Source organism: Thunnus albacares, chromosome 7 (assembly GCF_914725855.1).
Source record: "Thunnus albacares chromosome 7, fThuAlb1.1, whole genome shotgun sequence".
NCBI lineage: Eukaryota > Metazoa > Chordata > Actinopteri > Scombriformes > Scombridae > Thunnus > Thunnus albacares.
Genome location: NC_058112.1, coordinates 18,878,811 through 18,895,501, shown reverse-complemented (window position 1 = coordinate 18,895,501; position 16,691 = coordinate 18,878,811). Strand labels below are relative to the sequence as shown.

The following is a 16,691-nucleotide window of genomic DNA, read 5'->3' as shown; positions in this document are numbered from 1 at the left end:
CTATGAGCTACAAGAACAAAAACATGATATCAGGGGCTGAGTCTGTTGGCTGGTTATCCAAGAACATCTGAGAGGAGGATAACATCCATATTACAACCTGAGCGTCAGAAGAGGGTTAGAAGGCATACTTCTTTTGTCTGCTTACAGTCTGTGAGGTGAATAAGTGAGTTCCCTACAGGTTAGGAAGATTATGACAACATAGTTCTAACAATAAAAAAAAAGTAAAAGCTGTAAAATATGACATTGCAATGTAACACACAGAAACAAAAGCCTGTTGGACTCGGTGTTTTTCATCTGGAGAAAGTTGCCTTTCACAGAGCTTTTCAGTGAACTATAAAGTGAAATATTGTCTCTCAGGGACTTACTGTCCAGTGACTTCTCTCCCTTTCAACTTTCACATTTAAAGGGTTGGTTCACTCAAATTACAAAATAAAAAAACACAATTTGATTTCTACCACAGAAATAGTCCTATAAAAATAAGTTGTCTTTTAAAAAAATCTTGTGTATTTCTTACATTACTGTGACCACCACAAACAAAATCCAGTTCATCTAGAATGTTTTGGGTTGCCCGCAGAAATCTCAAAGAACCTGGGCAGATAAAACCAAACCTATCTGCATGGCCAGATACCACCATATATACCAAAATATGTTTGCCTTTTGTAATTTGGGTGGATGGATGCTTTAAGAGAGACAAAAAAATAATAAATCGGTCTTGATGTTGTTCTTTTCAGTTCTGCAACAAATATAGTGCCTCCAACTGTATATAATTGTGCTTAAAAGCCTGGTCCTCCCTAAGGAGAGATGTTTCCAGCAAAGCTGCTTCATTTGCTCTTGATCACATTCTTCCTAGACTGCTCCACATTACCAGTGACAGAATGCCAATATGCTGCTGATACGTGTTCATTAGAGCATTGATTAAACCACAAAGGCACTGATGGTCAAATGTCTGTGGGTATTAATGTGGTGTCGTGAAGCTATCAATGGAATCATTTTAGTCAATCGTTTCTTTATGCTCCTGAGTATAAAAGAGAAATTGTGAAAGTGATGTTGCTGTCAACTGATTCTGAGATGATCCAGGAACTAAATTTCTGCATTTAGACCAGTAAAGTCATGTGTCTCAGACTCCTCTTGGATTAATTCAAGCAAATGTATTTACTGTAAACAAGCTCTGTGGAATGGAATTCAATTGAGATGTGGTGCAGAGCATCCACTGGTGCCCCCGGAGGAGAGGAGAGGACCAGAGCTGATAATGGCCTCATTAGCAGTCTGTCAGTAGCCATTCTACGCACAGACTCCACCATGCAGCTGATCCACGTTAACTCAAGCTATTCTGGACTGGCCTCTAAGACCAAGGACCTGTAGTCTTCACGCTGTTGCACTCTGTGGCCTTTGACCCCACAGGATAAACAGTTATGGACTTCCTCATTTTGTGCCCCCACTCTTGTCAGGATATATTTTAGAAAGCTGAGGCTTATATTCCACCACAGAGCCACCCGGGTGTTTGGAACTGCACCACAAGCCTGAAGCAGCGGTAGAATTAACAAGCTCCAACAGGCACTCCATGAAAACAATACAGATCAATTTAATATAGATGCCAAGGAGTGGAGGGCATAATATTAGAACCATAACAGCACCGGCCCACACCACACAATCATAAACCAATTTAGGGCCATTCCAGGCAATTTCCTGGGGGCTTCCACTTGTGGGAAGACTTCAATAAATCACACAGACAACAAAGGGAATATCTATTTCAGTGAAAATAGAGGACACTATTGGGTTATGTCCAGAGGACTGCGGAGGGTTGCATTTAAAGACATGTTTAAATAAGAACAGCAAGAGTTTAGAAACATACTACGCACAGATGCTTTGCCTGAGTTTTATGGTATAATGTGTAGCTACAGGAAATGCTGTTAACTCATTACGGCTAATGGATTTTCCATGGAGCAGCACAGTGTGTCTAGTCAAGCGAGGTAGCAGCTGTAGGTATAAGCCTCATGCTTTTTACAATCTTAACAGTTACACTCTGATCAGATAACTCTATATTAGTGACTATACACTGCCCTTCATCCTTTATATGCACAGCAGCCCCCAGGCCAGCTCAGCACTATTCTCTCTCTCGTTCTATCTGTCACTCAATGCACATACACACAAACACAATATTTTTAGAACAGCAGGGTCAAAAGGAAGAGATATGAAAGCATATCATTCCTACATAGGTGAAGTGTTCACCTGTCAACTGTCTTATAATCAGAATCAACAACACAGTACTTATAGTGAATGGTTGACAAGGCTATAGCCTTTTGTTTTACTGCCATGGTTATTTATAGAGCTAAATTTAAATCTTTTTTTTTTTTTTTGAAAAGACAGAAAAATAAAAGTCTCTGGTATTTCCAAATCAATTGAATCAAATGTTTTAGATAAATAAAAAATGTTCAAGTTCTGTGTCACCATGGCAGCAAAGCCAGTTTGTCCTCTGTGGACTGACCAAACTTCACATCACTTACTTGCATGCCTGCTCCATGTTAAATGACCCCTTGCAGGTATGAGTCAGGTAGTGACAAGAGGCTGTGAACAAAGTGATAACTACTTCAATGGAAAACATCAAACACTCTCAGCTGCTTTTTTTTTTTTCTTTTTTGCGGTTTTGTTTAGTGGCTGTGTTGCTATAACTACACCAGGACATTTCTTCCTGTCTTTGGGCATTTGAGCAGCAACAAAAGTGTTTACAATCTGCCGACTGGAACTGGCTGTTCAATTGATTGATACAACCTTGAAAAAAAATATGCACCTCATACACAAAGTTATTCAACAAAGATTGTTGTTTAATTGACTGGAATAAATCAGTTTGTTTACTTGGTTTGTCGGATGCAAAGGCAGCGGTAAAGAGAGATCATCAGCTCTGCTGGAGTGCTATCATATATCTCACGGAACAATCTTTCAATAGATCAATAGAAATCAGATTTAACAATGAATTGTAGCGCATCTCTTTTGTGCAAGGCTGCCCTTGGGGACAGAGAGGAAAGGGATAGGATGATAGAGAGAGAAGGAGCGAAAGGGAACGAGGTGGGGAGATTATCGCAGGCATGGCAGCCTGTGTGAGAGGCTTAGCCTGGCTAGGCAGGGAGGTGGAACCCTGTGAATTCTAATGAACTGGCAAGACTCCCCCAAAACCAGCTCCATCTCCATGGCATGAGGACGACAGGAGGGAAGGAGGAGGTGATTAGGAAGGCGCAGCTCCTGCACAGCAAACCAAACAGAGCAGGTCATTTTCCCTGTGATAATTATGGCTATAACCAGGCATGAGGGATTGGTAATGGACCTGCTTATTCTTCATGCCCTGCAAAGGCAACCACTGAGCCTGTCAAGGGGAAAAGCATGATGATGTGTTTTTTTTCCCTGCTGGTAGGGTGACTGTGGTAAGAGTTGCAATGGCTGTTGAAAAGGGCAGCAGGGGAACTTGGCCTTTGAGGGAGAAGTTAACGAATGAACTTCATTATTGAAGAGCATACCAGGGAGACCCCCCGGAGTGTGTGATGTATTACCTAGCGTCAAACTTACACACTCCCCCAACATCACCAATATAGCCCGACGTCAGCTCTGGGGGGAGGTAGGCGTGTAAACTAAAATAGTTAACCTTCTGGCTTAAGGCTAGAAAGAAAGAAGAAAAGAGAGAAATAAACAGTGAAGTACAAGATTTGCATCAATAAAGTTGTTTTCAATAGAAAAAAGATCTATTTTAAAACCTCTAAATTTACTCAATATTTCCTCTGCAGTTTTTCAACAATTTCACCATTATTCTCTCTCCTGAAACACCAAAGTGAATAATGAGGCAGTGCCTTTTTCCTGTGACTGCTCGGTGCAGAAACTCTCAGAAGAAAACTGCTTTAGCTTAAACTAACACATTTAATGTTCACTATGACTTCAGGTAATGGTCCGATGAGGCAGTCCAGATCAACGCAATGTAGATTACTCCCATTTATTAAAGAGCAGCTCTGTTCAAACATGAAAGTAACTTTTCCTAAGTTCTATGAGCTTTATAAAAACAAGTGAGTCACCAGAGGGACTAATGTTTTCCTCAAGATTGAGGGAGATCTTCAGGCTATGTGCGACGTGCACCACTTAGCCTTCCCCTTTCCCCTCCTCCACCGGGCCTGGATGGAGTTTCTCTACGGCGGATGGGACGAAGGAGCTCTTTTACCGTGCGCACTCTCAATACTTTTACTCTTGACTTATGAGGATGCCATGGGTGCAGGGGAGTGATTCATCACTGGGTGTGCTCCTCTTGCACCCTCACACATTAGTAATGTGGTCCGCTGAGGAGGAGTCCTGTCATCAGTCTGTACCTGGACCCTCTGAACAAGGTAGGTCAACAGGAGGCAGCAGCGGCTGGCCCACTTTTAGTCTTTCACAGCACCTTTAAGTTTCCTCCAGCTCTGCCACAACTGAGCCTGACAGACACACTAAGACCAGCCTGGTCAAGGGGAGACAGTGCCTCAGTGCTGCAACTGGTATACTCACTATATCTGGTTACTCATTGAAGCTTGTCCTCCCAATGCCCAAAGTATAATGCCCAAACTTGGGTGAGAGGTTAAAGTGAAAAGGAAATAACTTCATTCAAAACATTACAGACTGTAAATAGGAAAAAGTAGAAAAACAAAGAAGAAATGACTCAGAGTTTGCATGAAAAGTTCCCAGACTTATCCATCTGAAACGGCCTGAGGGAATTTCATCACAAGACTCCCTAGTCTTCTGTAATACAGACGCAACAAAATAAGTGGCAAACACATGATCGTCTGTTCTTTCATGAAATATAGAGCCACTGTAAGTCAGCATAAGCCTTTGACCTTAACATTGCAGGTAATGCACATTTAAATACCTACCTCAGTATTCATGTTTGTCATTTTACTTGTGAAGATTAGGTGTAAAAAGGCTATTTGAAACCAAAACACAGGATTAAGGGATAATGCTGCTCTGTGTCTTGTGAGTCGACCTTGATTCTGTAATCCAGCACAATACTGGAGAACAGCATATTTCTCTCTCTTGTACATTCAATACTCACACTGTAGCACAGCTCACTCTGATGTAATGGCAAAAGCATAATGGCACCATGCCGAAGGAGAAAGTAATCTGAATTAAGACGAACTTCATTGTAATATCTGGGTAATAGAAGTGGAAATAGTATTACAAGATTTGTACAAAGCAACACATTGCTGACAGCGAGTCACATTTGACTAGATATAAAAGGAGGCTACACTGTGTGAAAGTGAAATGGAATAAAAAAAAAAAAAAAAGTGAATTGATTTGAATTACGCAGACCTGAGCTTTAATGACCATGGTGAGAAATGAACTTGATCTTTAAAGTGAACCAACCTGCAGTCAGCCACGGCGTTATTAAGGACTATACCACTTAATCAGAGAGGACGCCAATTTAGCAAGGAGCTAACTATGCAGGAGGGACCCTCTGTGGCAGAAACACATTATAGAGCATTGTGCCACCTGACTCACAAGCAGGTATGTATACATGCTCTCCTCTCTTCTCCCAATCTGCCTTATTTTCCTGACTCCATATCTCCTTTCCCGTTTCTTTTTTCTTTTTTTTTTCTTCTTTTTTTTCCCCTTCACAGTGCCGCAGACACAGTAGAATGAAAACCTGCCTTTGATGTCTGGGATCCTATAATGCTGAGCAGTAGAAATCCGCATGCCTGTTATCTGTAGAATCTTAATGATGACGGCTAACTTCACAATGGGTTAACCACATCTCTCTGTTCTCACACTGTACACCCACAGAAACACAAATTAATAGCAACGGGGAAAAAAAACAGCATTTCTCTAATAAAGCAGATTCAACAAAATGCGCACAATGCGATCAGCACAAATGTCAATGTATAATATCACCGAAAGCTTTTGTGAGCACTTCTGCTTTCTTCTCTGTAGATGTTACTTTTTTTTTTCTACTACTTCAGTTTCTGAACAGAATGACATTATTTGCCAGAAAGATATGATCCTCACTTCAAATTAATCTAATTCAATTTCAACAAAGATTTGATGCTCACCATGCAAACACTCTTGTTTGTTGTGTTTTGTCCCAACATATTTTTTCTTTGATGCTCTGTGACGATTATTATTGATCCTGAAATGGCGCTTACAAGATATTTCAAAGGAATGTTATTATAGGGGACATCTTGCTCGTTGCATGGTTTATTCAACAACATTCCGATGAATAATTCAGGAATTAAATTATATATGTTAATTTTACTCGCCTTTATTCATGCATAATATTGCATCAGAATTTTCACATTCTAAAAAATCCATAATGGAATATTTCTGACAATAGATTTTTTCCTCTGCTTCAGTTTGGTATAATTTGTCTCAAAGTGCACTTCAGTGAGGAGTGAAGACCATCAATTTCTGATACACATTCAGGGAGATAAGCTTAGATCACGAGAGGACTGTGTGTGTGTGTGTGTGTGTATGGCTGCTACAGAGGAACTTGATGATGGCACAAGGACATTTAATTATGGCCCCCCATCTTAAAGCTTCCCCATCAGCATCAGTCAGGATCATATCTGGAGGAGCTCCATGACCTCCGCCTATGTCGCCCTCCATGAATCAAACCTTTCATTACATGCTGACACTCTTGTCCTGCGCTGAATGTGTGTACACCATGGGAAAGTGATGAGGCATCGGAAACCTGATGAGTGACGGATAACCTGCGCTTGTGCAAAGGCTAGTCTACTGTGCTGTGCCTCAGCGAGTGCGAGGATGGCCGTGCCCTCCCAGCCATGCCAACTGCTTCGCCTGGCAGACGCCACCATCTCAGCACAGCCCTCGCTCCCTGCCCCTCTCACCTGAGGCGGCAGACAGCCGGCAGAAGAGAAATCGCCCGCAGCAGATGGGGCCACTTACTTTGGCTGGCCCATCCAAGCATTGTGTCCTTGTCACATGTCACTTACTCTTGTTTTCTTGTCTTGACAACACTTCAAGACAGGGCCTTTCAGTTTCGGGTGAGACACAAAAGGGAAAGGGTGAGGAATAGCTGACGAGGCCTCTCTTCGCTCCGGCTCAAATTCTCTGAAAGAGCCGGCACCAAGAGAAGAACCAGATTAAGAGCCAACAAAAGCAAAGCACCCCCAGCCCCACAATAAGCTGTCGTGCACCCTTATGGCTCCCCTCACCACTCTCCTCCTTATAAAACACCCTGGGCCCCCAGGAGGCGATAAAAAGAAGCGTCCTTACCCAGAGAAACTTATGCAAAGAAAGTGCATGTACAAAGGCCATTTGCAATTTTACAAAATGGCAGACATAATGCTTTTACTGAAAAATGAGGACCAGCCATATTGTGTTGGAGAGGAAAAAGTATGGCAGGAGAGGAAAAATGGAGAAAAATCATGCTGGCCTGGTTTACGACAAATAGATAGCTCTATTGATTTCCTTTTTACAGTGACTGTCCATCCCTCACTGTTGTGATTACACTGACCTATTTCAGAAAAAAAAAAAAAAAAAAAAAAAATAGCCGTCTATTATAGATTAAACCAAAATGTCCAAAAAGAAAATACTCTCTTTGTGGAACAAACAAATAGAGTAAGATGAAACATAACCTACAGTAGCCTACAGAGGTAGAAAAAGATTGTGTCAATTTAAGCGTTCAATGTTGCTCTGGGAGAAGAGGAAACAACGAGTTCTAGTATCACGCTGAGAATCAAATAACTTTCCACAGAAAGAGTGGCTGTGTTTAGTGGGGCCCTGTGTTGTCAATTTCAATCCTGACAAAAAGGCAACAACATTAAAATGATCGCATGATTGTTCAACTAATATTTAAACTATAATTTGGCAAGGTTCAGTAAGAACAACAGAGTTTAACATTTGATAATAGTTTACTGTACAGTATGCGCTACTGTATTGTGTTTTTTACTCTAATACACCACAGCACAGTTCAGTGTTGTATGCTTTGTGCTGATGATTCCTCTGCGTCTGTGTGTATTGCTGTGTGTGCTCGTCCTGCTCCACTATGTCTGTGCTGTGCGTCTCACTAGACTATCTCTCTCCGTGTAGCTCAGGGGACTCTGGCTGGCTGATCTTCATTATCAGCCCTAGCTTAACAATGTACTGGATGCACTTCCCACATGAGTGCAACTAACAAATCCCCACAGAGCTGAATCAAGGCAACAATGTGATGAAATACCTTCAAACAACCACTGAGCATGGAACACTGAGCTATGCAGAGACAACTCACACTGCCCCGGGCGATTCCACAGGAGTGCGCCTGTTGCCAAGCAAAATTAGGCAGCAACTGGGACATATTATTCTCCTAAATTGGCAATGTATAGCACTATTAAGGACCATAAATCTCATGTTTGATTAACTGAAAATACCTCAGCTCACACAGCCAATGCATTAGTGTTCTACAACTCAGAAACCCAAGCGGGATCTGCTGTCATTTAGAGGTAAAGCAGATGCTTTAAAGACACAACCTGTCATTGTGCCATGTGAACACAGGGAGCATTATTGGGATTAATAATGTTGTTTGCATATATTTGCAAAAATACACCAGACTACTTTTAAAAAATATACTGTAAAGAGAGAAATGTGAAACGTAGAGGCATAAAATCTACAAGTTCTGGCTTTTTAACTTTGAGTGAGTCTCAATGACTGATATTATTTTCCCTCCGACTGTGCACTCAGTTTTTCTAAGGCAGCGCCAAAAAAATCTAAATCATCTGGTTCCTTTAAAACAGATTGGCTGCACTATTACTATGTGAGTGCACATCTCTGACGAGAGAAACTCAATACAAGCTGCTAGCAAATAAATGAAGATGCTGGAGCAAGGCCATGTTTCTCAATCAGTGTAAGGACTCTGTCACCGCAATGGAGATAAATATAGGGTGAAAAAAGACTGGGGCTCTACATCGTATCTGTAAGACTGAAGAGAGGAAGGCTCGTCTGTCTCCTTTTCTTTTCCCAGAGTCACATTTGTATTACTGCCTCCCTCTGGCCACTCTATTCCCAATCTAAACCAAGACACACACCACATATACAGTAGTGCATGTTAATACAAAGGATGGGCAGGATACACATGTGAAATAAAATTGAATCAAACACAATAATAACGAATTAACAGTGCTTGACTATTAGTTAATAGTGTTTCTGTGATGATTATCTGTTTTAAACTTTTGGTGACATTGTCAGAAAGATGCAATTTCAGCTTGTGAAGTGTTTAAGGTGGTTATTTTGTTGACGTCAGTGATCTTGCATGTTTTGTCTAATCAAAAGCAAACTGTAGAAAAACCGGCAATTTATTGTGATTATCCAGAGTTTTGCGGTCTTGCTTTGTATCATTGTCTGAACAGTCAGCAGACAATCAGTATATTGTACATCTACTGCTGCAAGAGAGAGACAGGATTAGCTCAAGGTAATCAGGAGATCTGCTCTGTTCGAGGAAGAGCATCCTGGCTACACGACCCGTGTGTGTGCTAGCTGGCTCTCTGCTATTCGAGCTGTGAGACAGAGCCCCAGACTGCTGATGGTAGATTAGAGGTGAGACGTCTAATCTCGGTGTAATCAGCTGCTGCATCTGATCCTCCGCTCCACACCATCTCTCTCAACAGGTCCAAACAGAAACTCATCTCACAGCAACGCCGGCCTGCCGAGGTAGGAGAAGGTGATGGCGTATATCTGGTGTCCACCATCAAAGTAAGAAAAAAAAAAAAAAAAAACCTACAATACGAAATGTAAGCCCTTGATCTTTTGCTGTCACTTTTTTTTTTTACGCAGGTCGTTTTTAGGCTACTAAAAGTCAACTGCTACTAAAAGTCCATACAAGAAAGCATTTGTAAATCTGTCAGGGAAATGTACAGGAAAACCACAGCTGACTTCTTGCTGAGAATTATAGCCTTGCGGTAAGAGAAAGTGCTGCTGAGGGGCCACCCCTTATGGGGAATGAAGAGAGAAGGGAAGTCAGAGAGAGAGAAAGGTTCTGCTTCAGATGGTAAATCTATGTAAGTTTTTATAACAGCCTGAATGGGGACAGTCATTGGCACAATGATAACAGTAAGTATCTGTTTTCATCTAGAATACTTCGTCTTCTGATGGCTAAATGATTAGTTAAATTAGGTGGATGGAAAAGGGAAGTGCAGAATGGAGAGAAGAGGAGAGGAGAGAGGAGAAGAGAAGAGAAGAGAAGAGAAGAGAAGAGAAGAGAAGAGAAGAGAAGAGAAGAGAAGAGAAGAGAAGAGAAGAGAAGAGAAGAGAAGAGAAGAGAGGAGAGGAGCAGAGAAGAGAGGAGCAGAGAAGAGAGGAGTCTGCCAGTGAACAGCTGCCCCTGTAATTTATATTGATGAGGGGACTGGCATGGCGGGGAGCTTCCAGCAGTTTGATCACTCAGGCAGAGTAGGGAGTTAGTCAGAGACACGGACCATCCCTGTGGTCTGGGTTGGACTGGGAAGACCTTCTAAACACACACGCATATGCACACACACACACATACACAAACGGGACTGCCTAGCTCATATTACAAGAGCCAGTGTGGACTGGTGTAGTGGGGAAGCCAATGTTTTCACTCTGGGAACAGAAATAGATCTACAGCCTGACTATAACCATGTAGGGCAGTGCGATCTCCCTCATTATTACTCCACCAGCCAAATAATCACCAGGCTTCTCTGAAAAAAAAAGACCTTCCCTCCACATTCTCAATGACCATTAACTGGCCCTTGAACTTCTTCTTGTGCACACAGCTCTGACGAGGTTCCACAGTCGCTTCCTGTCTGTGAGGCACAGCAATCAACTACTTGTTAAGGGGCTTTACTTTGATTTCCTCACACGGACAAGATTTGAATATTTCTCACTGAAATGAGACAGCGTAGTCCAGTCTCTGCCCAGGGCTTTGAACCCAAGACTCCTAAATCATGCTCTTTGATTTGAGCCCCCTTCCGGTGTAGAGGTGCTTAGCGCCGCACTAATTAAGATAGTGGGGCGGTGGATGGTGGGTCAAAGCTCTTCTCTTTTACCTTGAAGATATCCTGACACAAACACGAACATGCACACGCACACATGTAAAAAAAAAAAAAAAAAAAAAAAGAAAAAAAAAAAAAAACACCATAGCCCCTCCAGACAAGCAAATAGCTTAACACACAATCATGCTGCTGTTTTGACGGGGCTGTTTGAGTAAGGTAGAGCTGTCTTGCGTAGAAGATCATATCCTTTGCCCTGCTGTCTGATGTAAGAAAGAGCTGAGGAGTTTTACAGAGTGAGATGCAACATCTCACAATCTGAAACACTCCGACCGCTCTTACAGAAAAGCCCTCTGGCCTTCCCTCTCCACAAGTTTCATCAGAGTGATCAGAGCGAAAGGATAGCCTTCAGGGCTAGTTTCTTCCATTCACACAGTGAACACACACATAGACGTAGACACACACACACATACACACACGCAGACACACACGCACACTGCAGTACACTACACAAAAGCAGTTTAACATGCCTTTTCGATTACACTTCACACGTGTCAAAATACAGTACAGATCTCTTGGAAATCATTGATTTCTACAGGTTTGACTGTTCATCAATTCTTCATGAGCAGACTGAAATTGAAAAGGCAGTGTTGGTTAGAGAAGGCAAAGTCTGTGTATGATCGTTGTAGTGCACAAAGAAACCTTGCATCTCACATGTGTCACATACTGTGTGAGTATCTTTCAATTTTCGTGATATGATCTGTACTTGAAGAATACAAACTCTTGGTAGTTAATGCAGCCTCAGAGGTTACAAACCACCACACAACACCACATCCGTGTTGTTCAGCTGCAGGACCTTGCAGAAAACAAAGAGGTGCTTCAGCACACTGGCTGCTTCAACTGTGCATGATTATCAAGCAGTCATAAGACTGCATAGCATTTTAATTTCCTCTCTGGGGTTATCATCATACTCTCTCTGGGATCAAGATGAAGAAATAGTGAAAGCGGATGGCACAGATCTAATTGAGGGTATTGATTTACCACAATCCTAGTCAGAAAAATAATATTTATATAAGAACATAAGATGAAAAAACATGGATACAAACAAGATATCTTATGTCTACTATATATAAGACATGAAGATTTTTTTTCACATGAAGTTTGTGTAGAATATTTCTGAATGAAGTTAAATGTCTATTTCTACAGCCTTAAAATTGTAGTGCAACAAAAATAAAATAATAAAAATTAACTGTACTTACAGGTATGTGTCTTCTTTGTTACTGAGATACCTGCAAAAAGAGAACAGAAAGAGAAAACCATGAATACCAATATATTAAAAACAGCAATAAATACCAAGCTGAAAGCATCATTTACATGATGCTCTGGTTAAATCTAATTGATAGTGATGATAACAATGAAGAAGAGGACCCTGTGGTCCAACAGACTGTCACTGTCTAAGGTCATTGAGGTGGCAGGCCCAAGGCAATTATGTGTGTAGACTGGTGTCTGACCTGTGGCCATGCTACATCAACATCCACAACAAGGTGGTTGAAACTCTATCCTCTGCAGGCAGAGAATGAAATTCATTGTAAAACAAACAACATTTGGAATGCTAATGTGCTCAGCAGCCCCACTGATTGGGCCTGAGTATATGACTAAGCCTGTGGCCCAGAGCGGGATGGAGGCACTTTGACCTCAATGTTAGTAAGTTAATCCTTTATTTAAGTACATAGTCTCATCGAGATTGTACTTGTGTACAAAAAAATGTATATGAAAGCACAACACAAAAGTATAATAGAATAATAACAAATTAACATACACAGCACTGATTAGTCACTGTCAGAATATGAAGAAAATGACTACATGAAACATTTAAAAGATATAATCATGTTTTGTTTTTTTTAAACGAGGAACACCCCACCTTTTTATATAAGATACAATGGTGAGTGAAAAATGTATCACCATAATGTGCAGTGCACTGTGATACACAAAATCATGAGGTTTTAGGGTAGATGGAGAGCACAGCTAATCAAGGACATACTGTAATTGTTGACTGTATGATGGTCATCAAAGTAACAGAAGAGAAAGAAGCATGCTTTATTTCTATACAAGAATCAAATTCTGACATTCAAAATAGCTGGTCAGGTGCTCCTCATGCTAGCTGTCTAGACAGACAAGGCTCTTGTCTAGACAGATTGTGTTTTGTAAAGTTTGTTTGTTCACTGTTCACAACTGTGATTGATAAAAGAAGAGAAACAAGAGGAACCATGATAGACCCTTGAAGGACACCTTCACTGACTTCAAGAACGTTTTATTTGGTACTATTACAAAGACAGGTTAACTATTTCCATACAGTTAGTCATGAAACCAGTTAACTAAAAAAATGCCAAAGTCCATGCTTTTTATAAGTCAATACAAACTGCAGCACAGTGGTGGTGATAGTTCAGGGAAATGATAGCTGTTGACATGAAACTGTGCTGTGAAATGGTCTAAATGGAGCCTGCTGGCTGTAAAAATATTTGTCTCCACAAAAGCCTGTGGTGGAGTCCACTTAAGATTTGAACAATAATCATTTAAATCAGAGGGACACTGCTCTCATTGAGCCGCCTTACATATATTTGGAATTATATCAAATATAAATGACGTTACCTAAGCTCAAAAATATTTGCAAGCAGTGCTGCAATTAAGCAAGCGTTGCGGTGTAGGGGTGGAAGGATCTATATCATCCTCACCCTCAGACTTCCTAGAACTTAAACTGACCAGTTTATTACAAATGTTACTCTGGCTTATAAGGGTCTTTGAGAAATTGCATGTCCAGAGTGGTACAAAAACATCTGATGAACTATCTGAGATACAAGCAGGGATGTCTGTAGTCTGCTTATCAAACAAGTGGCCAGTCTGACCAGCGTGAGTCAGACCTGGCTGAGGTGGAGCTGGTCTGCCACTGCTCATACTGCCCTTCCTCACTCCTTCGGGTGTCAACTCATCGAATGAGCCACTTCGGTCCTTGCTGTGACTCCGGCTGCTTCTCCTGTCTGCAGCATTGGTCTAATGCCCCAGGAGCCTGATGCGGACGAGCGCACAGCCAGCCGTGGTCCCCAGAGGCCCGCTGGATGCTCATGCTTTGCAGGGCGAGAGCACACTAATAGATCCCACTTGTCATGCGGAAGCAATGGCTAATTTTTCTACAGCTTGCATTTGAAACTCGGGGGACGGCGAGCTGACATGATTCAATAACTCTGTGAAAAAGGCGTCTGGCCGGAGATAACAATGTTTCAGACACGTTTGAGGGGAAACGAGTCAAAGAGCAACGAGGGGGAAAACAAATAAGCCCTTCAGCCTCCTATAGACATACACACAGAAACACATAACTGATATCAACTCCACTGAGCAGAAAGAGGGAAACAGTCACCTAGGGGCCAGCAGTCTGTGATGGAGCTCTAGCCTTGTTCCAGTGCTCGGGGCCAAAACCTTCTGTTCTGTCCAACTGTGACATTACGCAAGGAGAAAATAAACAGTAACCGAGTCTTAATTCTGCACTTCAATCAAATGACATTGGGCTCTACAAAACTGTGATGGGCATTTTTCACTACATTCTGATATTTTATAGACTAAACAATTATCCAATCAATTGAATAATACATTTTTTAAAATAATTGTTAGTTGACACATACTATTTCTGTTTTGTAAGTTCTATCTTGTTATTATTTTGCTTGTTTGATGCAATATTTAATACTTTTAATATGAAGTGTTTGTAACTTTTGTTTGGAAAAGTGCTACATAAATAAATCTTTACATACTTTCAAAGACATTCTCAAATTGGAGTCTAGTTAGAGTTATAGACAAAATGTGTACATATGATTTAATCTGAAGGCACTTCATGCCAAATGAAATACATGTTACACAAGGAGCAAAAAAGTGACTTCCCTGAGCTCTAGTCTCACAAGAGATCGTAAGGTTATAAACAACCATTTGCTTTGCAAAACTGTTTATGAGAAAGGAAGTGAAAGAAACCCAAGTCTCTGTGAAGGTGTGGGTAAACTTTATGTGTATGCTTTTTCCCCAAGGTTAGCCACACAGACCACATGATAATGTGCATTGTTTTGCTGTCACTGGTGCTTTCACTAATAACATCAAAAACAATTTATCAGACACAAAAAAGGCTAATTCTCTAAACCTCAGATTTTCATCTCAACATCAAATATGTAGTAATGACTGATCATAATTTTATAACCACTGAATTTCCTAATTAATATACTTAATAAATTATTTTTTATTATAGAGTAATTCTGATATTAAGTAAACTTGTATTGCCCTATTGTAGTGAACATATTAAATCTAAATGCTTCATAAAGTCAAGTCTATTTTAGAAGGGGTATTATTTACTGTAAGGGTACCCTGGGGAATTCAGTGTAAACAAATACAGTTTTGTTTACTGGACATTGAAAGTTTCTCACTACAAAGTATTGTGTGTATCCCTAAGGGCTGAAAAAACATGTAGATGCACCAAAACATGCATTTATAACCTCATGAAAATGTGCTAATTTTGGTTTTGAAACCTGCATTGTTTAAATTATCCAGCAGTCATCTTCTTCTCCACTTTTTGTCCACATCACTACCTGTTATGGCGTAGTGCCAGCACCAACTGTCAATATACTATACCCACCCTCTGAAGTCAGCAGAAGTTTGTATCATGTGTGTCCACATGCGTGTGCTAGTCATACAGGGAACAGCTCAAGAAATCATTGCTCTACAGTGCCACAAGTGGTCAAAAACTCCACAGTGTATCTTTAAGTCCATAAAACTAGATGTACAGAAAGAGATAATAAACAATAAAACCCTAACAATATATGAACATCAAAAACTCCAAGAAACACAGCCAAAACCTGCATTTGTTTATCTGTGTATGTGTGTGTGCTGTAATAAAAGGTCTTCCCAACTACTCTGCATCTCCCACTGACCAAATCCCAAACACCTAGTGATATGAAAATTATTCTCTTAACAAATACGTTCTAAGATACACATTCTGTCTTTTACAGAAAATGCTCATACGGCCTGTTGCTATGCAGGTTATAGAGGAAGCGGGGGGGTGGTTTGTAGGCCCACTTCCTCCTCTATGTGTCATTCAGAGCCCTGTGATTGGAGGTGGCAAGGAGAAGGGGCCACAAAGCCAATGAATGAGTCAGGCGGTGAGAAAGAAGGAGTTAGCTCTGGGCACTGACATTGGCAATGCCTGCCAGCTCATGTCTTCTCCACTGGATGGCAGGTTCAGAGGTCAGTCTGGAGGTGAATCTCTCCTTGGCTGACAAACAGGCTGGTATAAACATGCTTACAGCCTGAGGATCGCCCCTTTCTACACATCTATGTGGCCATTATTTATTTAAGTAATAATAAAAATTGAGGTTAAAATGCAAGCCTGCTGTCTGTGTGAAGTTGCAGCTGAATTCAAATTTCTACATTACCATTTGTCACAATGGAAGGAGGGACAGTTGTCACACTGTGGCCTTTGATCAGTCATATTTCCCCTCGCATTGGTAAACAATTCAGCACATGTTCTCATGAGACTTTGTCTATGCTATAGAGGAAGAGAGGCACTGTGCAGATGACTGGAGGTTAACCTCCACCACATCTATCTGCAGGGGGGCACACATCCTGTAAACATGCCACTTAGACAGGAGAAGAGTGAGTCTGGGGTTTGGCAGCCACAGTGCTGCAGCCGGCTGTGGAGCACCGTGCCATTGCAGG

General features: G+C 41.2%; 1 protein-coding gene across 1 annotated transcript in view; it reads right to left on the bottom strand.

Moving 5' to 3' along the window:
- Window positions 1–16,691, bottom strand: part of roraa (RAR-related orphan receptor A, paralog a) — a 194,914-nt gene that overhangs the window by 51,265 nt on the left and 126,958 nt on the right. The window contains exon 2 of the mRNA XM_044355479.1: window positions 12,206–12,235. Coding sequence (XP_044211414.1) covers window positions 12,206–12,235 — 30 coding nt within the window. The remainder of the gene's footprint in view (window positions 1–12,205; window positions 12,236–16,691) is intronic.